This window comes from Sus scrofa, chromosome 1 (genome assembly GCF_054392235.1).
Source record: "Sus scrofa isolate SSC_HxYL_T2T_F1_AM1 chromosome 1, Sscrofa_HxYL_maternal_Yorkshire_Landrace_v2.0, whole genome shotgun sequence".
Taxonomy (NCBI): Eukaryota; Metazoa; Chordata; class Mammalia; order Artiodactyla; family Suidae; genus Sus; species Sus scrofa.
In genome coordinates, this window is record NC_139383.1 from 200,267,511 (window position 1) to 200,291,750 (window position 24,240).

General features: G+C 37.0%; 1 protein-coding gene across 49 annotated transcripts in view; it reads right to left on the minus strand.

Annotated features, from left to right (window-relative positions):
* Positions 1-24,240, minus strand: part of C1H14orf39 (chromosome 1 C14orf39 homolog) — a 259,890-nt gene that overhangs the window by 83,840 nt on the left and 151,810 nt on the right. For 39 of the 49 annotated variants that reach the window (XR_014820192.1, XR_014820159.1, XR_014820213.1 and 36 more), the window contains one exon: positions 21,721-21,810. The exons of 4 other annotated variants lie outside the window; for them this stretch is intronic. Coding sequence is in view for 38 of the 45 variants with exons in the window: in XM_084982587.1 (XP_084838713.1) it covers positions 21,721-21,810 (90 nt within the window). In the remaining 7 variants the exon portion in view is untranslated. Of the gene's footprint in view, positions 1-21,632; positions 21,811-24,240 lie in introns of all 49 variants that reach the window. 6 more of the 49 variants (XM_084982634.1, XM_084982646.1, XM_084982667.1 and 3 more) reach the window with 1 other exon arrangement.

Consider the following 24,240-nt stretch of genomic DNA (forward strand, 5'->3'; position numbering starts at 1 on the left):
AAAATGGCAAAAGTTAAAGGTAAAGAGAGGATTCTAAAGGCAGCAAGAGAAAAGCAAAGAATTATAAGGGAACCCCCATAAGTCTGATTTGTCTACAGAAACACTACAGGGCAAAAGGGAGTGGCAAGTTATATTCAAAGTTCTAAAAGGAAAAATTTGCAGCCTAGAATATTCTATCCATCAAAAATATCATTTAAAATAGAAGGAAAAATAAAAAAATAAAGATTTTCTCTAACAAACAAAAACTAAAAGAGTACAGCAATACTAATACCATTCTAAAAGAAATTCTGAAAGGACACATATAAATTGAAAGTGAGAGGATGGGAAAAGATATTTCATGTGAATGGAAAAGACAGGAAAGCAGGAGTTGCAACACTCATGTCAAACAAAATAGACTTTAAAACAAAGGCCATAAAGAAAGAAAAAGAAGGACACTGTTTAATGATAAAAGGATCCATTCAAGATGAGGATATTACAATTGTCAATAAATATGCCCCTAATATAGGAACACCCATATACATATAATAAATACTAATAGACATAAAAAGAGAAATGGATGGGAATACAATAATAGGAGACGTTAACACCCCACTCACATCAATGGACAGATTCTCTAGACAGAAATCAATAAGGCAACAGAGATCCTAAAGGACACAATAGAAAACATTGACTTTAACTGACATTTTCAGTACATTACATCCAAAAAAAAAATCACAACATACATTCTTTTCAAGTGCACATGGAACATTCTCAAAGACTGATCACACACTGGGGCACAAGACTAACCACAACAAATTTAAGGGTATAGAAATTATTTCAAGTATCTACTCTGACCACAATGGCATGAGACTAGAAATCCTACAGGAAAGGAAATGAGAAAAAACTGACTACATAGAGACTAAACAACATGCTACTAAAAAAACCAATGGGTCAATGAGGAAATAAAAAAAGGAAATTAAAAAATACCACAAGACAAATGATAATGAAGACACAACATTCAAAATCTATGGGATACCTCAAAAGCAGTGCTTAGATGGATGTTAACAGCAATACAGGCCTTCCTCAAAAAAAGAAGAAAAATCTCAGATCAACAACTTAACCTACCACCTAAATGAATTAGAAAAAAAAAAGAAGAAACAAAACCTAAAGTCAGCAGAAGGAAGGAAATCAGAAAGATCAGAGAGGAAATCAGTAAAACAGAGATTCAAAAAAACAATAGAAAAAAATTAATAAAACCAAGATCTGGTCTTTGAGGAAGTAAACAAAATTTACAAACCTCTGGCAAGCCTCACTAAGAGGAAAGAACTCAAATAAACAAAAATAAATGGGAATTCTCGTCGAGGTACAGTGGAAATGAATCCAACTACGTATCATGAGGTTGCTGGTTTGATCCCTGGCCTCGCTCAGTGTGTTAAGGATCTGGAGTTGCTGTGAGCTCTGGCGTAGGTCGAAGAAGCGACACAGACCCTGCATTGCTATGGCTGTGGTACAGACCAGCAGCTGTAACTCTGATTTGGCCCCTAGCCTGGGAACCTCCATATGCCACGGGTATGGCCCTAAAAAACAAAATTAATTAATTAATTAATTAATTAATTTTTAAGAACAAAATAAATGAAAAAGGGAGCTCCTGTCAGGGCTCAGTGGTTAACAAACCCAACTAGTATCCATGAGGATGAGAGTTTGATCCCTGGCCTTGCTCAGTGGGTTAAGAATCTGGTGTTGCTGTGTGCTGTGGTGTAGGTTGCAGACGCAGATTGGATCTCATGTTGCTGTGGCTGTGGCATAGGCCAGCAGCTACAGCTCCAATTCCACCCTAGCCTGGGAACCTCCATATGCTATGGGTATGGCCCTAAAAAGAAAAAAAAAAAGGAAAAAAAAGAAATGAAACAGGAGAAATCTCAACGGATACTGCAGAAATACAAAAAAAAAAAAAAAAAAAAAAAAAAGAAAAACCCTGTAAGAGAATACTATGAACAACTACATGCTGACAAATTTGACAACCTAGAAGATATGGACAACTTTCTAGAAACATACAGCCCTCCAAATCAAGAAGAAACAGATTAGAGTTCTTGTTGTGGCACAGTGGAAATGAATCATATTAGTAACCATGAGGCTACAGGTTCGATCCCTGGCCTTGCTCAGTGTGCTAAGGACAGGGCATTGCCATGAGCTGTGGTGTAGGTTGAAGACTCAGCTCAGATCCTGCATTGCTGTGATGTGGCAAAGACTGGCAGCTGCAGCTCCAATTAGACCCCTAGCCTGGGAATCTCCATATGCTGCTAATGCAGCCCTAAAAAGCAAAAAAAAAAAAAAAAGGAAGAAGAAGAATCAGATCAATTAAACAGACAAATCACTAGAAATGAAATAGAATATGTAACAAAAACACCCCCAGGACCAGATGGCTTCACAGGCGAATTCTACCAAACATACAAAGAACTTATACCCATTCTTCTTAAACTTTTCCAAAAGGCTGAAGAAGAAGGAACACTCCCAAAGACATTCTATGAAGCCATCATCACCCTAATACCAAAACCAAAGATACTACCAATAAAGAAAATTATAGGCCAGTATCTTTAATGAATATAGATGCAAAAATTCTCAACAAAATTTTAGCCAACTAATTCCAACAACATATAAAAAAGATCATACACCATGACCAAGTGGGATTCATCCCAGGTTCACAAGGATGGTTCGACAATTGCAAATTTATCAATGTCATACATATTAACAAAAGAAAAGTAAAAAACCACATAATCATCTCAATCTTAACATAATAAAAGCCACTTATGACAAACCCACAGCCAATATAATACTCAATGGAGAAAAGCTGAAAGCCTTCCCACTAAAATCTGGAACAAGACAAGGATGCTCACTCTCACTATTTTTATTCAACATAGTATTGGAAGTCCTGGCCACAGCAATCCAACAAACAAAAGAAAGAAAAGGTATCCAAGTTGGAAGAGAAGAGGTAAAACCGTCACTCCATACAGATGAGATGATACTATATATAGAAAACCCCAAGGAGTCCACACGAAAACTACTTGAACTGATTCATGAATTTAGCAAAGTAGCAGGATACAAGATTAACATTCAGAAATCAGTTGCATTTCTGTATACTAACAATGAAATATTAGAAAAGAAATATAAAAATACAGTACCTTTTAAAATCACACCCCCCAAAATTGGGGAGTTCCCGTCATGGCGCAGTGGTTAACGAATCCAACTAGGAACCATGAGGTTGCGGGTTCGGTCCCTGCCCTTGCTCAGTGGGTTAATGATCCAGTGTTGCCATGAGCTAAGGTTGCAGACGTGGCTCGTATCCTGCGTTGCTGTGGCTCTGGCATAGGCCAGGGGCTACAGCTCCGATTGGACCCCTAGCCTGGGAACCTCCATACGCCACGGGAGCAGCCCAAAAAAATAGCAAAAAGACAAAAAATAAATAAATAAAATAAAATAAAATCACACCCCCCCAAAATTAAAAACCTATGAATAAACCTGACCAGAAAGGTGAAAGACTTGCACTCTGAGAACTATAAAACATTAATCAAGGAAATAAAGAGGATTCAAAGAAATGGAAAGATATTCCATGCTCCTGGGTTGGAAAAATTAATATTATAAAAATGGCCATACTACCCAAAGCAATCTACAGATTCACTATAATCCCTATTAAATCACCCATGACATTTTCCACAGAACTAGAACAAACAATCCAAACATTTATATGGAACAACAAAAGACCCAGAATTGCCAAAGAAATCCTGAGAAACAAAAACCAAGCAGGAGGCATAACTCTCCCAGACTTCAGACAATATTATAAAGCTACAGTAATCAAGACAGTGTGGTACTGGTACCAAAACAGACATATAGACCAACGGAACAGAATAGAGAACCCAGAAATAAACCCAGACACCTATGGTCAATTAATCTTTGACAAAGGAGGCAAGAATATAAAATGGAAAAAGACAGTCTTTTCAGCAAGGGGTGCTAGAAAAACTGGACAGCTGCATGTGAATTAATGAAAATGGAACACACCCTCACACCACACACAAAAATAAACTCAAAATGGCTTAAAGACTTAAACATAAGACAAGAGACCATAAAACTCCTAGAAGAGAACATAAGCAAAACATTCTCTGACATCAACCATACAAATGTTTTCTTAGGTCAGTCTCCCAAGGCAATAAATTCAAAAACAAAAATAAGCCAATGAGACCTAATCAAACTTAAAAGCTTTTGCACCACAAAGGAAACCATAAAAAAAAAAGACAATCTACAGAATTGGAGCAAATAGTTTCAAATGATGCAACTGATAAGGGATTAATCTCTAAAATATACAAACAACATATACAAGTCAATAGCAAAAAAAGCCACAACAACCCAATTGAAAAATGTGCAGAAGACCTAGATAGACATTTCTCCAAAGAAGGTATACAGATGGCCAACAGGCACATGAAAAAATGCTCAACATCACTAATTATTAGAGAAATGTAAATCAAAACTACTATGAGGTACCACTTCACACTGGTCAGAACGGCCATCATTAACAAGTCCACAAATAACAAATGCTGGAGAGGGTGTTGAGAAAAGGGTACCCTCCTGCAATGTTGTTGGAAGGAATATTGGTATAACCACTATGGAAATCAGTATGGCCATATCTCAGAAAACTAAATATAGAACTACCATATGACCCGGCCATCCCACTCCTGAGCATGTAACTAGACAAAATTTTCAGTGAAATGGATACAGGCACCCCCATGTTCATAGAAGCACTATTCACAATAGCCAAGACATGGAAACAACCTAAATGTCCATAGACAGATGACTGGATTAAGAAGACGTGGTATATATACACAGTGAAATACTACTCAGCCATAAAAAAGAACAAAATAATGCCATCTACCGCAACATGGATGGAACTAGAGACTCTCATACTAAGTGAAGTAAGTCAGAAAGAGAAAGACAAATACCATATGATATCACATATCTGGAATATAATAAATGACACAAATGAACCTTTCTACAGAAAAGAAATAAACTCATGAACTTGGAGAACAGACTTGTGGTTGCCAAGGGGGAGGGGGAGGGAGTGGGATGGACTAGGAATTTGGGGTTAGTAGATGAAAACTATTGCATTTGGAGTTGATAAGCAATGAGATTCGCCATATAGCACAGGGAACTATATCTAATCATGTGTGATGGAAGAGAATGTGAGAAAAAAATGTGTGTGTGTGTGTGTGTGTGTGTGTAAGAGAGAAAGAGAGAGGGACTGGGTTGCTTTGCTGTACAGCAGAGATTGACAGAACACTATAAATCAACTACAATTAAAAAAAAATTTTTTTAAAGAACAGAGGGCCCAGAAATAAACCACACACCCATGGTCTTCAACAAAAGAGACAAGAATATAAGATAGAGAAAAGACAGTCTCTTCAGCAAGTGGTTTGGGGTAAGCTGGATGGTCACATGTAAATCAATGAAGTTAGAACACTCCCTCACACCATGCACAAAAATAAACTCAAAGTGGCTTAAAGACTTAAATATAAGGAATGACACTATAAAACTTCTAAAAGAAAACATAGGCAAAACATCCTCTAACATAAATTTTTAGAATGTTTTCTTAGGTCAGTCTCCCAAGGCAATAGAAATAAAAAGAAAAATAAACAGTCTTCCTTGGTGGCCTAGCCGTTAAGGTTTCAGCCTGTCACTGCTGTGGTGTAGGTTCGATCCCTGGCCCAGGAACTTCTACGTGCTCTGGGTATGGCCAAAAAAAAAAAGCCAATTAAGAAAAATAAACAAATGGGACCTAGTCAAACTTAGAAGCTTCTGCACAGCAAAGGAAACCATAAACAAAACGAAAAGACAACCTCTATACGAAGGTTGGAAGAAAATATTTGCAAATGCAGCCGACAAGGGGTTAATATCCAAAATACCAAAGAGTTCATACAACTCAATATCAAAAAACCAAATAACCCAATCAAAAGATAGTCAGACGACCTAAATAGATATTTCTCCAAAGAAGGCATAAAGATGGCCAACAGGCACATAAAAAAATGCTCGGCATCACTAATTATTAGAGAAATGCACACCAAAATTATAATGAGGTATCACCCCACACTGATCAGAATGGCCATCATCAAAAAGTCTAAAAAAAAAAAATTTCTGGCAAGGGTAGAGAGAAAAGGGAACCCTCCTACACTGTTGGTGAGAATGTAAATTGGTGCAGCCACTATGGAAAACAATATGGAGATCCTTAACAAACTAAAAATAAGAGTTACCATATGATCCAGCAATCCTACTCCTGGGCATAATTCCATAAGACAAAAATTCTAATTCAAATAGATACATGTACTCCAAGGTTCACAGCAGCACTATTTATATAGCCAAGACATGGAAGCAATGTAAGTGTCCACCAACAGATGAATGGATAAAGAAGATATACACACACACACACACACACACACACATATATATATTTATACACAATGGAATATCACTTAGCCATTAAAAGTGAAATAATGTCATTTGCAGCAATATGGATGGACCTAGAGATTTTCATACTAAGTCAGAGAAAGACAAAATATCGTATTATATCACTTATATGTAGAATCTTAAAAAATGGTACAAATGAAGTTATTGTAAAACAGAACAGTCATCAACATAGAAAATGAACTTATGGTTACCAAAGTGGGGAAGGGATAAATAAGGAGTATGGGATTAACAGATACACCCCACTATATATAAAATAAACAAACAACAAGGATTTACTATAAAGCACAGGGAACTATATTCAGTATCTTGTAACAACCTATAATGGAAAAGAATCAAAGAAACATACATATATGTGTATTTGCTTATAACTGAATCACTTTGCTGTATACCTGAAACACAATATTGTAAATCAACAATAAAAAAATAAAATAAAATACATTCTTGGATCCTTTTTATAACCAATTCTTAACAAACACATAGAGAAAAATTACTTTCATAGAAAATTTCATAAAAAACATATAGTCCTTACATTCCTCAAAATTTTATAAACTTTCTAAATCAAGTCATATCATATAGGGGAATTTCTTAAAAGATATTTCAATTAGAATCTCGCCTTAGCAGATGAGAAAAGGAGAAGTATTCATAAACTGCTTGTATAGTGAGTAGAAATGTAAGAATAACAGCCTTCTGCTGGTCAGCAGGTCTGAATCATAAGAATGACTTAATTTATTAATATCACTAAACTCTGTCCCCTTATGCAAGATAAAGCAGTTTAGCCTAAAACAAGTTTGCTCCCATTCCTCTAAATGCATATTTGCTAATTAAGTTCTTACTTCATGGGGAAATAGCCCAGAAAGGAGTGAAATACCTATAAGAAAACTGAGTCTGGGTCACCAGTTTCAGATGAGATTAGCATACCACATCTATCCTGTTCAAATCGCATATTCATGCCAACTCTTCCAACATATTCCATACAAGAACTCTGCCTGACCAAGTCATGATTCAAGAGCCATTACTTCCTCATCTGTTGCCAGCAATACTAGTCTTTGTGAATGTCTGGGACAGGGATGGGAAATTAGAAGTTGCTGATGCCACTACTTCCTTCATTACCCATGACATCAAATGAACTCTTTTCCTCTTATAAATGCCTAGTATTGAGTCATCTATTCAATAAACCTAAGTGGCCAGTTTAGGAAAGAGATAGCTGTTTTCACTTCAATACCTCTGGCTATCTAAAAGAAGTCATCCACAACAAACACTACTAGAGAGGTTTATATTGGGCTGGTGTGCCTCGTAGAATAATTTCAAATAATGTTTTATGGTCATGACTTGCACTGAGAGATGTTATAAGAAGCAATAACACACACTGTGTTTATTTAGGGGCCACTGATGATACTGACTACCATATTGCACAATTTCCCCTTTATGAGATCCCAAGGAAGAAATTTCTCTTAAGTCTCAGTAGTAGGGAAAACTGAACTTCCTATAAGAGAATATTCTGAATTCCAAACTGATTACATTTCCACAATGCTTCAACTACTATTAGGAATTTCAAAGACTAATCTATGCCTATATCTAACAAATGTGCAAGACAACATGAATTTCTATCCTGATCAAAGGCTTCATTTTCCTATATTATCCTTAATTCCCTACAGTTTCAAATTTTATATCTATGCTTGATTTTTAAAACTGTGGTATTATTTACATAAACCATCTCATATTCTTTTTGAATTAGGTAAGGCCTATAAATAACAAAGTAATAGTCTCCTTCACTAACTCTACTACCTGCCTATTCCCTGATCATGTACTTTAGCTTTCTCTTCTTTTTTGCCCTATATATTTCTCTAGGCAATCTCACCTATTTCTGTAATTTCAAATGCCAATGAAATCCAAATCTATACCTCAGTTCCTACCTTCTCTTAAGACCCATTTTTGAATATAAAAGGTATTACATTCTAGGAGTTCCCACTGTGGCACAACAGGATCAGCAGCATCTTGGGAGCACTGGGACGCAGGTTCAATCCCTGGCCTGGCACAGCAGGTTAAGGATCCGGTGTTGCCTCAGCTGCAGCTCAGATCTGATCCCTGGCCTGAGAACTCCATATGGCATGGGGTGGCCAAAAAAATGTATTGCATTCTATATTTTGTGTGTGTTTTAATTAAAACATTAAAATAGGAGTGATGTTAGCAAGATAACAGAATAAAACATCCCTTGTACATATCACCCCCTCGGCAATAAAAATTTGCCATCCATCCATTGACAAAAGTGCTTCTGTGGAAACTTTAGAATCCAGGGAGGAGACTGTGAAACTCTTGGTGCAGTCTAAGACTGTGGAGAGCTATTTTTAGAAGGCAGGCTTGCATCTTTGGTGGTTTACTTACTGACTGTTGTGCTGTCTACAGAGCCAGAATATATCTCTATACCCCCTGAGAACTAAGATACAGCCTTATTTAGCTTTGGGTCTGTCACTAGCCCCATAAAAAAAGGGACCCAGGAGAAGTCACACCCACCTGTGTGTTAGGAAATAGGCATACGGACTCTGGTCTCAGCTGTGAACTCTGAAGTGGCCTATGAACCAGCTCCATCCTTCATGGCCATTGTCTAGGACTCCCTGGAGATCAGCATGTCAAACTCAGACTATAAATTCTGAAAGGGCCCTATACCTGGGTCCTAGCCTGTTCTTGCCACAGTCACCAAAGAATCCTGCTGGCACAGAGATCCAGCAGGAGACACTACTGTCTATGATCCTAAAAATCCAAAAGGGCCCTACAATGGGTTCCAGTCTTCTCACAGTACAGGCTGTCAGTAGTACTGAGGGTTCAGGGTCCCAGCAAGAGACATTCTGGCTGCACCCCATAGATCCAGAGGGCCCTATACTTGGTTCTGTATCTCAAGCAATCTAGACCTCAAGCAGTCTCTAAGAGGTCTTCCATCCAAGGGACTCAAGGAGATACTCCTATGTGCTCCCCTGGAGATCATAAAAGGGTTCCAGCTTCTCCAGCCACAGTCAGGAAGCAATCCAATCCATCCAGGGACCTGGTGGGAGACAAACCCACCAGGAACAGTAGACCCTCAATTTTGGTTGTGGAGTCCAAAACAGCCCTGGGTTTCAGTTCTAGCCCTTCTCAGCAACAGTTAAGGACCAGTCCTGACCATCCATGGATCCATCCAGTGACTAGGCACAAGCTCCCCCAGGGACTTGGTGGGAGATACACTTGTTCACACACTTGGTAACTGAGAATATAACTGTGGAACCTGATGCAGACCCTTGTCTAAGTACTATCCTACTGAACAAAGTACTAGAGGTAGTCTTGCCTACCAAGGGACCAAACAGGATCCATACTTGCCTGAGCCTAGCAACAAGCACACCAACCAGAGATCCCACTACAGATCCAATGAGTTTCAAAATCAGCTCCAACACAGCAAAACTGCAATTCTATAGGTAATCCCACCAGCCCAGGTAACCTACAGAAAAAGGTCTTAAGAGACGGGTGCCCTGGACAGCTGACAAGCAGCAAGGCCAGGAGGAGCTGGGCTCACAGGGACCAGCAACTTAACCTTCTGGATGACAACGAGGGGATACCAGGGCCCTGGATCCTGTGTGGATGTGACAACTCACTGAGCCCCAGGACAGTCCACACTTAGGCTCTACCATCAGGATCTACGGTGACACTGGTGTGGGGACCGTCTGGAGGGGTATCCAGGTTTGCAGATCCATCTTACCTCCTTCTCAGAGACAACCCTATCAAGACTGTTTGCGGAGATAGGATTAAGATGGCAGAATAGAACGACTGGAGCTCAACTTCTCTCCTAAAAACAACAAAATTCACAACTAAAGACTGAGCAATCTCCACCCAAATGGACCGGAAACCTTAAAAAACATACCCTACCCAGCAGAAAAGGAAGAGGCCACATCAAGAGGTAGGAGGGGCGATTGAGAAATATAAACCCCATACCTCCCAGGTGGGAAGCTCCACAGACTGGAAACTAACTGGTTCACAGAGACTCTCCTACAGGAGTGAGAGTTCTGAGCCACACATCAAACTCTCACGTGTGGGGATCTGGCACGGGGAGAAAGAGCCCTGGAGCATCTGGCATTGAAGGCCAGTGGGGCTTGTGCGCAGGAGTTCCACGGGACTGGGGGAAACAGAGACCCCATTCTTAAAAGGCGCACACAGACTTTCGCATGCACTGGTCCCAGGGCAAAGCAAAGTCTCCATGGGAATCTAGGTCAAACCTGACCGCAGTTCTTGGAGGACATCATGGGAAAACAGGGGTACACGTGGCTTGTTGTGAGGGAAGAACACTGAAAGCAAAGCTCTCGGGAATATTCAGCAGTTGCCTTTCTCTGGAGGTGGCCATTTTGGGAAAATCTGACGCCACCCAAGTCAGTAGCTTCTGAGAAGCCCCAGGGCAAACAACAACCCAGGTGGGATCACAGCCCCGCCCCTTAGTAAACAGGCTACCTAAAGACCCCTCAGGCACACAGATGCCTCTAATCCTATCCAGAGACTAAGCCCCACCCACCAGAGGGATTAGAATCGGCTCCTCCTACCAGGGGGCAGGCATCAGCCCCTCCCATCAGAGCCTACAACAAGCTCCCATACTGACTTCAGCCACAAGGGGCGACAGCTATCAGAAGTGAGAGGCTACAACTCTATTATCTATAAAAAGGTCACCACACCAAAAACCTATAAAAATGAAAAGACAGAGAACTATAACTCAGATGAGGGAGAAAGGAAAAACCCCAGAAAATCAGCTAAGCCATGAGGAGATTCTCAGCCTCCAGGAAAAAGACTTTAGACTGTTGATGCTGAAGATGATGCAAGACATTGGAAATAAACTGGAGGCAAAGATGGATAACTTACAGGAAACACTAACCAAAGAGATACAAGATATAAAACTTAAACAAGAAGAGATGCAAAATACAATAACTGAAATAAAAAACTCACTAGAAGCAGCTAACAGCAGAATACAGGAGGCAGAAGAATGAGAAAGGGAGGTGGAGGACAGATTAGAAGAAATTATGGATGCAGAACAGAAAAGAGAAAAAAGATTGAAAACAAATGAAGAGAGTCTCAGAGAACTCTGGGACAACGTTAAATGCACCAACATCCGTATTATAAGGGTGCCAGAAGGAGAAGAGAGAGAGAAGGGGACAGAAAAAATATTCCAAGAGATAACAGCCGAAAACTTGCCTAACATGGGGAAGGACTCTCTCACTCAAATCCCGGAGGCACAATGAGTACCAGATAAAATAAACCCAAGGAGGAACACACCGAGGCACATAATAATCAAACTGACCAAAATTAAAGACAAAGAGAAAATCTTGAAAGCAGCTAGGGAAAAGAAACAAATAACATACAAGGGAACCCCAATAAGGTTATCGGAAGATTTTTCAGCAGAAACTCTGCAGTCCAGAAGGGAGTGGCAAGATATACTCAATGTGATGAAAGGAAAAAACCTCCAACCAAGATTACTCTACCCAGCAAGGCTCTCATTCAGATTTGAAGGAGAAATCAAAACCTTCTCAGATAAGCAAAGGCTGAGAGAATTCAGCAACACTAAACCAGCCTTACAACAAATACTAAAGGAACTTCTATAGGCAGAAAAGAACAATAGAAGAAGGGAAGAAAAAAGAGCAGCAAAAGCAAATCCAAAGCAATTAATAAAATGGCAATAAGAACATGCATATCAATAATTACCTTAAATGTGAATGGACTAAACGCCCCACCAAAAGACACAGACTGGCTGAATGGATACAAAAATAAGACCCATATATATGCTGTCTTCAAGAGACCCACTTCAATTCTAGAGACACATACAAATTGAAAGTGAGAGGATGGAAGAAAATATTCCATGCAAATGGGGATCAAAAGAAAGCTAGAGTAGCAATACTCATATCAAAAAAATAGACTTTAAAAATGAAGAATATTTTAAGGGACAAAGAAGAACATTATATAATGATCAAAGGATCAATCCAAGAAGAAAATAAAACAATTTTAAATATCTACGCACCCAACACAGGTTCAATATATAAGGCAACTGCTAACAACCTTAAAAGGACAAATCCACAATAACACAATCATAATGGGGGACTTTAACACCCCACTTGCAGCAATGGACAGATCAACCACACAGAAAATCAATAAGGAAACACAGGCCTGAATGAAGTATTAAACCAGATGGACTTAATAGATATTTATAGGACATTCCATCCAAAAGCAACAGAATACACATTCTTCTCAAGTGCACATGGAACATTCTCTAAGACTGACCATATCCTGGGCTACAAATCCAACCTCAGTAACTTCAAAAAAATTGAAATCATATCAAGCATCTTTTCCGACCACAACGCTATACGACTGGAAATCAACAACAAGAAAAAAAAAATGCAAAAAACACAAACACGTGGAGAATCAACAACATGCTACTAAACAACCAATGGATCACTGAAGAAATCAAAGAGGAAATTAAAAAATACCTAGAAGCAAATGACAATGAAGATACAACACTCCAAAACCTATGGGATGCAGCAAAAGCCGTTCTAAGAGGAAAGTTTATAGCAATACAAGCCTAACTCAGGAAACAAGAAAAAGCTCAAATAAACAAGCTAACTTTACAGCTAAAGCAGCTTGAGAGAGAAGAACAGACAAGACCTAAAGTTAGAAGAAGTAAAGAAATCATAAAGATCAGAGCAGAAATCAATGAAATAGAAACAAAGAAAACCATAGAAAAGATCAATGAAACAAAAAGCTGGTTCTTTGAAAAGATCAACAAAATTGATAAACTGCTAGCCAGACTTATCAAGAAAAAAAGAGGACTCAAATCAATAAAATTAGAAATGAAAAGGGAGAAGTAACAATGGACATCACAGAAATACAAAGGATCATAAGAGACGACTATATGCAACTATATGCCAATAAAATGGAAAACCTAGAAGTAATGGACAAATTCTTAGAAAAGTACAATCTTCCAAGACTAAACCAAGATGAAATAGAAAATATGAACGGACCCATCACAAGAACTGAAATTGAAACTGTGATTAAAAAACTTCCAACAAAAAAAGTCCAGGACCAGATGGCTTCACAGGCAAATTCTATCAAATATTTAGAGAAGAGCTAACACCTCTCCTTCTGAAACTATTCCACAAAATTGCAGAGGAAGGGATACTCCTAAACTCATTCTATGAGGCCACCGTCACCCTGATACCAAAACCAGACAAAGATTCCACAAAAAAAGAAAACTACAGGCCAATTTCACTGATGAACATCGATGCAAAAATCCTCAACAAAATACTAGCAAATCACATCCAACAATACATTAAAAGGATTGTACATCATGATCAAGTGGGATTTATCCCAGGGATGCAAGGGATCTTCAATATCCGCAAATCCATCAGTGTGATACACCACATTAACAAACTGAAGAATAAAAGCCATATGATCCTCTCAACAGACACAGAAAAAGCCTTTGACAAAATCCTACACCCATTTCTGATAAAAACCCTCCAGAAAGTAGGCATAACAGGAACCTACCTCAACATGATAAAGGCCATACATGACAAACCCACAGCAAACATCATTCTCAATGGTGAAAAGCTGAAAGAATTCCCACTAAGATCAGAAATAAGACAAGGATGTCCGCTCTCGCCACTACTCTTCAACATAGTTTTGGAAGTCCTAGCCACGGCAATCAGAGAAGTAAAAGAAATAAAAGGAATCCAAATTGGAAAGGAAGAAATAAAACTATCACTATTTGTAGATGACAGGATACTATACCGAGAGAATCCTAAAGACTCTTAACAGAAAACTGTTAGAGCTCATCCATGAATTTGGCAAAGTCACAGGATACAAAATCAATACACAGAAATCAACGGCATTTCTATATACTAACAATGAAAAAGCAGAAAAGGAAATTAGGGAAGCAATCCCATTTACCATCGCATCCAAAAGAATAAAATACCTAGGAGTAAACCTACCTAAAGAGACAAAAGACCTGTACTCTGAAAACTATAAGACACTGATGAAAGAAATCAAAGATGACACAAATAACTGGAAAGATATACATGCTCGTGGATTGGAAGAGTTAATATTATCAAAAGGACTATACTACCCAAGGCAATCTACAGATTCAATGCAATCCCTATCAAATTACCAAGGACATTTTTCACAGAACTTGAACAAAATATTTTAAAGTTTGCTTGGAAGCACAAAAGACCCAGAATAGCCAAAGACATCCTGAAAGCGAAAAATGGAGCTGGAGGAATCAGGCTCCTGGACTTAAGACTATACTACAAAGCAACAGTCATCAAAACTGCATGGTACTGGCACAAAGACAGAAATATAGATCAGTGGAACAGGATAGAAAGCCCAGAATTCAACCCATGCACCTACAGCCAACTCATCTATGACAAACGAGGCAAGACTATACAATGGAGAAAGGACAGCTTGTTCAATAAGTGGTGCTGGGAAAACTGGACAGCCACATGGAAAAGAATGAAATGAGAACACTCCCTAACACCATACACAAAAATAAACTCCAAATGGATTAAAGACCTAGATATAAGACCAGACACTATCAAACTCCTAGAGGAAAACATAGGCCAAACACTCTCTGACATTTACAACAGCAACATCTCCTCAGATCCACCTCTCAGAGCACTGACAACAAAAACAAAGATAAACAAATGGGACCTAATCAAACTGAAAAGTTTCTGCACAGCAAAGGAAACCCTAAACAAAACAAAAAGACAACCTACAGAATGCAAGAAAATCTTTGCAAATGAATCGACTGACAAGGGATTAATCTCCAAAATTTATAAACACCTTCTGCAGCTCCATACCGAAAAAACAAACAACCCCATCAAAACATGGGCAGAAGATCTAAACAGACAGTTCTCCAAAGACGACATACAGATGGCCAAGAAACACATGAAAAGATGTTCTACATCACTCATTATTAGAGAGACGCAAATCAAAACCACTATGAGGTTTTGATTTGCAGAATGGCCAGCATCCAAAAGTCTACAAACAAGAAGTGCTGGAGAGGGTGTGGAGAAAAAGGAACCCTAGTACACTCTTGGTGGGATTGTAAAGTGGTGCAACCACTGTGGAAAACAGGATGGAGATGCCTCAGAAAACTAAACATAGAACTACCATTTGACCCAGCAATCCCACTCCTGGGCATCTATCCAGCAAAAACCACGACTTGCAAAGACACATGTACTCTGATGTTCATTGCAGCACTATTTACAATAGCCAAGACATGGAAACAACCTAAATGTCCATCGAAAGAGGAGTGGATCCAGAAGATGTGGTACATATACACAATGGAATATTACTCAGCCATTAAAAAGAATGAAATACCAGAATTTTTTCCAACATGGATGGACCTAGAAATTATCATGCTAAGTGAAGTCAGCCATACAATGAGACACCAACATCAAATGCTTTCACTGACATGTAGAATCTGAAAAAAGGACAGACTGAACTTCTTTGCAGAACAGATACTGACTCAAAGACATTGAAAAATTTATGGTCTCAGGAGGAGACAGTTTGTGGGGTGGGGGGATGTGCTTGGGCTGTGGGATGGAAATCCTGTGAAATCAGATTGTTATGATCATCATACAACTACAGATGTAATAAATTCATTTGAGTAATAAAAAATAATAAAATAAAAATAAAAACATACAAAAAAAAAGAAAAAGGTCTTTACTTGCCACAACCAGACTGTAAAAACTGGAAAAAGAGTTTGCTCGTTCAAGTGCATAGACACTAACGCAACAATACACAGTTTACAAAGAATTAGGCAAACATGATACCACCAAAGGAAAAGTAAAAAAGCTTCAGTAACTGACCCAAAGAATAGAGATCTATAATCTGCTTTACAAAGAACTCAAAATAATCATCTTAAAGAAATTCAATGAAATGCAAAAGAATACAGATAACTAAATGAAATCAGGAAAATTAATCAAGAGACAAAGGTTACTTCTCAAGGAATTACAAAAAGAATAATGTAACCCCAAAGATAGCTGAAAGTAGGGTATATTAAAGGTTAGAGCAAGAATAAATGAAGTAGAGACAAGAAAGAAAATAGGGGGAGAAAATCAATGAAACAAAAAGTTGCTTTTTTGAAAAGATAAACAAAATTTGTAAACTTTTAACTAGATTAACAAAAAAAAAAGAGAGAAGACTTACACAAAATTATAAATGAAACAGGAGATATTACAACTGACACCAAAGAAATATAAAGGATCATAACAGGCTTCTATGAACAATTATAGGAAAATAAACCAGATAACCTAGAAGAAAGGGATACATTTATAGAAACATGTGACCTACCAAGACTGAATCATGAAAAAATAAAAATCTGAACAGGTCAATTACTAGCAAGGAGATGGAAGCATTTATCAAAAACCTCCCAACAGGGAGTTCCCTGGTGGTGCAGTGGGTTAAGGATCCAATGTTGTCACTGCTGTGGCTCAGGTTTGATCCCTGGCTCAGAAACTTCTGCATGCCACAGGCATGGCCAAAAAGAAAAAGAGAAACAAAAACAAATTTAAAAAACCTCCCAACAAAGAAAAGCCCAGGATCAGATGGTTTCACTGGTGAATTGTACCAAACATTTAAAGAAGAATGAACATCAATCCCTCTCAAATGCTTCTCAAAAAATCGAAGAGGAGAAAACACATTCCAACTCATTGTATGAGGCCAGCATTACCCTGATCCAAAGCCAAATAAGGAAACAAAAAGAAAACTACAGGTCAATATCCCTGATGACTGCAGATGCAAAAATTCTCAACAAAATGCTAGCAAATCAAATTCAACAGCCCATTAAAAGAATCATACACCATGACCAAGTGGGATTTATCCCTAGGATGCAAGGATGGTTCAATATACACAAATCATTTAACATGAAATACCACATTAATGGAATGAAGGATAAAAATCACCTGATCTTCTCAACACATACAGAAAAAAGTATCTGCCAAAATGTGACACTTTTCATGATTAAAAATTTTCAACAAATTAGGTATACCTCAATGTAATAAAGACCATATATGACAAGCCCATAACTAGCATCATACTCAATGGTAAAAGCTAAAAGTTTTTCCTCCAAACTCAGAAACAAGACAAAGATACCACTCTCACCATTCTTATTCAATATAGTACTAAAAGTCTTAGCTAGAGCAATTAGGCAAGAAAAAGAAATAAAAAGCATCCAAATAGGAAAGAAAAAAGTAAAATGGTCTCTGCTTCCAAATGGTATATGTTTATATACAGAAAACTCTAAGACTCCAACAAAAACCTATTAGAACTAAACAACAAATTCAGTAAATTTTAGGATTCGAAATCAACATACAAAAATGAGTTGCACTTCTATATATTAACAAACTATCTGAAAAAGAAATAAAGAAAACTACCCCTATTTATAGCAGCATCAAAAACATTTAAAAATTTAGGAATAAACTTAACCAAGAAGGTTAAAGATTTGCACACTGAAAACTATAACACAATATGAAAGAAACTGGAGAAGACACAAATATGGAAAGATATTCTGTGCTCATGGATCATAAGAATTAATATTGTTATACTATTCATACTATGCAAAGCCATCTATAGATTCAATGCAACCTCATCAGAATTACAATGGCACTTTCCATGGAAATAGGAAAAAATTGCAAAATTTGTATGGAACCATAAAATACTCCAAATAGTCAAAGAAATTTTTAAAAAGAAGAATAAAGGTGGGAGCACCATACCTCCTCATTTCAAATTATGCTAAAAAGATATAGTAATCAAAATTGTATGGTATTGGCATAAAAACAGATAGCTAAACCAATGGAACAATCAAGAGTCCAAAAGTAAATCCATGCATATACAGTCAAGCATATTTAGAAAAAGAGTCAATATTCAATGGGGAAAGGATAGTCTCGTCAATAAATAGTAGTGGGAAAACTGGATAGCCACATGCAAAAGAATGAAAGTGGACCCCTATTTTACACCACTCATAAAAATTAACTCAAAATGAATTAAATATTTAAAATTAAATATAAGACCTAAAACCACAGAACTCCTAGAGAAAACACAGGGAAAAAGATCTTGGTGTTGGTCTTGGCAATGATTTTTTGAGATGTGATACCAAAAATATAAGCAATAAAAGCAAAAATTAACAAATGAGACTACATCAAATTAAGAAAGCTTCGATACAGTAAAAGAATCAATCAACAAAATGAAGATGCAACCTATGGAATGGGAGAAAACATCTGCAAACCATACATCCAATAAGGGATTAATATCCAAAATACATAAGGAGCTCACACAACTCAATAGCAAAAACTAATAATCCAAGTTAAAATGGGCCTAGGACCTAAACAGACATTTTCCCAAAGAAGACAAATAGCCAAAAGGTACAGGAAACATCAGTAATTATCAGATAAATGCTACAAAATCACAAGGAGCTATTACCTCATACATGTAGTATGGCTATTATCAAAAAGACAAAAGACAGCAAGGAGGTGGAGAAAAGGGGACCCTTGTGTACTGCTGGTGAGAACATAAATTAATACAGCCACCACAGAAAATAGTAAAAAGGTACTTTAAAAAATTAAAAACAGAATAACTATATGATCCAGCAATCTCACGTCTGGTTATACGTTCAAAGGAAATAAAACCACTATTCCAAAGAGATATCTAACTTACAGAATGGGAGAAAACAGTTTCAAATGATGCAACTGACAAGGGTTTAATCTCTAAAATATACAAAAAATTTACACAACTCAACAGCAAAAAAGCCAACAACCTAATGGAAAAATGGGCAGAAGACCTGAATAGATATTTGTCCAAGGAAGGTGTACAGATGTCCAATAAGCACATGAAACAATGCTCGACATCACTGATTAGAGAAATGCAAATCAAATCTACCATGAGGTACCACCTCATACCAGTCAGAATGGCCATCATTAATAAGTCCAAGGGAGGGAGGGAGAGGGATCTGGAGCTTGGGGTTATCAGATACAACTTAGAATAGATTTACAAGGAGATCCTGCTGAGTAGCATTGAGAACTATGTCTAGATACTCATGTTGCAACAGAACAAAGGGTGGAGGGAAAAATGTATACATGTAAGGATAACTTGATCCCCTTGCTGTACAGTGGGAAAATAAAATAAAATAAAATCAAAAGAAAATCTTACTACAAAAAAAAAAAAAGGCCACAAATAACAAACGCTGGAGGGGGTGTGGAGAAAAGGGAACCCTCTTGCACTGTTGGTGGGAATGTACAACCTGATACAAGCTGTTACAACCACTATGGAAAACAGTATGGAGGTACCTCAGAAAACTAAATATGGAACTACCACATGACCCAGCCATCCCACTCTTGGGCATATATACAGACAAAACTTTCCTTGAAAAAGACACCTGCACCCTCATGTTCATTGCAGCACTATTCACAATAGCCAAGACATGGAAACAACCCAAATGTCCATTGACAGATAATTGGATTAGGAGATGTAGTATATATACCCAATGGCATACTACTCAGCAATAAAAAAGAACAAAATAATGCCATTTGCAGCAACATGAATGGAACTAGATACTCTCATACTGAATGAAGTCAGAAAGAGAAAGATAAATACCATATGATTATCACTTTTATCTGGAATGTAATATATGGCACAAATGAACCTTTCCACAGAAAAGAAAATCATGAACTTGGAGAACAGACTTGTGGTTGCCAAAAGGGAGGGGGAGGGAGTGGGATGGCTTGGGAACTTGGGGTTAATAAATGCAGACTATTGCCTTTGGAATGTATAAGTAATGAGATCCTGCTGTATAGCATTGGGAACTATGTCTAGTCACTTATGATGGAGCATCATAATTTGAGAAAAAAGAATGTATACATGTATGTGTAACTGGGTCACCATACTGTACAGCAAAAAATTGACAGAATACTGTAAACCAGTTATAATGGAAAAAAATTAAAATATTTTAAAAAAACAAAGAGGTATCTGCACCATCTTTATTAAACATTATAGACAATGGCCAAGGCATGGAAACAACTTGGGTACAATGACAGATGAATGAATAAAGAAAATGTGATTATATATACACACACACATACAAATAAAATATATATATGTGGAATGTTACTCAGCCATAAAAAAAGGAAATCCTGCCATTTGTGATGATATGGATGGACCTTGAAGGAATTACACTAAAACAGAGAAAGATAATACTGTTATAATCTCACTTATATGTAAAATTTAAAAAAAAAAAAGATGAACTCATAGAAACAGCTAGTATAATGGTGGCCGTGGCTTCCAGGGGCTGGAGGGTAGAGGAAATAAGGAGATGTTGGTCAGTGGGTACAAACTTCCAGTTAAAAGATAAGTAAGTTCTGGGGATCTAATATAAAGCATGGTGAATATGATAATACTGTATTATATACTTGAAAGTTGTTAAAAGAATAAATCTAAATATTCTCACTACAAAAAAAACACAGTAGTTAAGTGATCGATGTGTTACCTAAACTTACTGTGGTAATCATTTCACAATATACATATATATTAAATCATCATGTTGTACAGCTCAGACTTTATATAAGTTATATGTCAATTATACCTCACTAAAGCTGGGAGAAGAAGTAAGATAAATAAAAATTAAAAAATAGATACTGCTCTTGTCCAATTATGTTAAAAATAAAAATATTTCCATTTTCTCAATTAAGACAAATTATAAAGCTATATAATGTGTTCAAAGTTCCTCACCTTTGTTTCACTGTATTCACTAATTTCATTTAGTCTCCAAAACCAGGTGATTTTACACATAATAAAAAAAGCCCACACAAATATTAGTATTTAACCCCCCCACTAAATTAGCACTCTGAAAAATGGTTTGATATAAAATACCGTTCAAAAGTCAATAGTCCAAATGTTTCATGAGCTATTTGTACAGCTAACTATTCCAATTGTTTGACTATAACAATTCAGTCATTAAAAAAAAATGACTGAAACATTCTGCCTTATAATCACTACTGATAGATTCTAAGGACATATTTAAACATATCCAAGGTTGGATAGAGATTTATAACAAATTGGTAGGCCAACAATGACACCCAAAGAGTCCAAAACATTGAAATTACCTTAAAAAAAATTTGTGCACAAAGTTTCTATTACAAACCATATCTTATTAATACTATCTTTAGAACTGATAAGCTTAAATTAATATACTTGTCTTTTTCAATAGTTTCTTGATAAATAGTAAACTGGTCCTGCATATAGTCTTCATGTTTGTAAAATACATCACATGTTGGCTTCCAGCTATGGAAAAAAATATCGTAATTAGCATCTCAGAATGATAAACAAATTGAAAATAAAAATGAATGTAACCATTTAAAGATAAATCTTTCTCTTCCCTAAAAAAAAATCTTACATCAAGAAAAAAATTCTCATTTCCCATTACACAACAATCATTCATGCATTCATATACATGTTCAAGTATCAATAGCCATTAATTTTTACGTAAAACCTATTTTAGAACCATGACTAGGGCAGGAACAAATGCGACATGGCTGAAGTGTATATTACAATGGAGGTAACTGCAATTTCTGAAATATACTCTGCAATCTGCAATATCAGGCATTCTTTTTTAATTATAGTTCTAAGATCTTAGGTAAGAAATTGTTTTGGAGAAAAATTTAAGGAACTAGGATAAGAGGGCTTTTTTCCTCCTCTGAAATTTTTCTTCCCCTTTTTCAGCAGTCCCTTGGCATATGGAAGTTCCCAGGCCAGGGATCTAATATGAGCCACATCTATGCCATAACTTCGGCAATGCAAGATCCCTAACCCACTGTGCTGGCAGGGATTGAACCAGCAACACAGACAAGCTGGATCGTTGACCTACTGAGTGACAGAGGAAACTCCTCTCCTTTGAAATCTAAAAAGTCAGATTTTACACCCTCCTGAAACTTAAAGAAAGAAACTAGACCAAAAATGAATCATAAAGTCAGATAGTAAGAAAAAATGGAGTTCCCATTGTGGCTTAGCGGTAATGAATGTAACTAGTATTCATGAAGATGTGAGCTTGATCCCTGGCCTTGCTCAGTGGGTTAAGGATCCGGCTTTGCCATGAGTTATGGTGTAGGTGGTAGACATGTCTTGGATCCTGAGTTGCTGTTGCTATGGCCATGGCATAGGCCAGCAGCTGCAGCACCTATTCAACCCCTAACTTGGGAACTTCCATATGCCATGGGTGCAGCCCTAAATAGCAAAAAAAAAAAAAAAAAAAAAAAAATCGGATAGTAAGAATACAATGAATACTCAACTTCTACACTTGCTTTATTACATGACTAGAAAAATGTTACCAATATGAAAAATCTAAAACTAGCACATACCATGGCAGCTTTCATTCTAAGTATTAAATATTTAAATATTTCCTCTAGATCTTTTTTCTGATCTTTATTTTTTCAGATTCCAAAAATACACATACCCACTTTGGAAGCACAGAAAAGTATATATAAGAAAATAATTATCAAGAGTTCCCTTCATGGCTCAGTGATTAACAAATCCAACTAGGATCCATGAGGTCGTGGGTTCGATCCGTGGCCTTGCTCAGTGGGTTAACGATCCAGAGTTGCTGTGGTTGTGGTGTAGGCCAGCAGCTACGGCTCCGATTAGACCCCTAGCCTGGGAACCTCCACATGCACCGGTGCAGCCCTAAAAAAAAAAAAAAAAAAAAAGAAAAAAAAAAAAGAAAGAAAGAAAAGAATTATTGTCCATGTTCTCAACACTGAATAATAACTACTAAAGTTGCTTTAATAAATTTTCTAGATTTACTGTAAGTATATAATTTAACATATTTGAGATCATATTCACATATAACAACATATCTTCCTTCATCACTTTCTTTTAAACTATACACATGTTCTTTGTCACTAAGAACTCATTGTAAAGGTTTTAATAAATACAACATATTATATAATTTATCTAATCATTCCAATATTGTTGCCCATTTTGATTAGCATGCTTATGCTCATACTTGTCTGAGTTTCTAATCATTTCCTTAGACAATATTCCCCAAAACAGAATTATAAGGTCAAAGGTTTTACATATATATATATATATAAATATATATATATTTATATTTATATATATATTCTGAATATTTTAAAAATTCCATAAAAAACACATGTTCACTAAAAAGATACTGCAAGCATTCTGATGTACATATTTCTAGAGTTTTTCTAATTATATATAAATACTCAATTACTAAATTGGATTCATACTAAAAATGTTTTGTTCAATTTGTAATGTACTGAAAACACCTTTCCATGTCAATAACTATTCATTTACATCATAAATTAGTGGGCCACCCACTGTTTATTCATATGGAAAACAAAAATTCATTTAAACAATCACCTAAGAGTTCCCATAGTGCAGTGGTTAATGAATCCGACTAGGAACTATGAGGTTGCAGGTTCGGTCCCTGGCCTTGCTCAGTGGGTTAAGGATTCGGCGTTGCCGTGGGCTGTGGTGTAGGTTGCAGACGCGGTTTGGATCTCGTATTGCTGTGGCTCTGGCATAGGCTGGTGGCTACAGCTCCGATTAGACACCTAGCCTGGGAATCTCCATATGCCGTGGGAGCAGCCCAAGAAATAGCAACAAAAAAAAAAAAAAAAAATCACCTAATGTTAAACATTTTGGTTGTTTCCAATGTTTTTCTATCATAAAAAAGGTTGAAGTAAACACCTT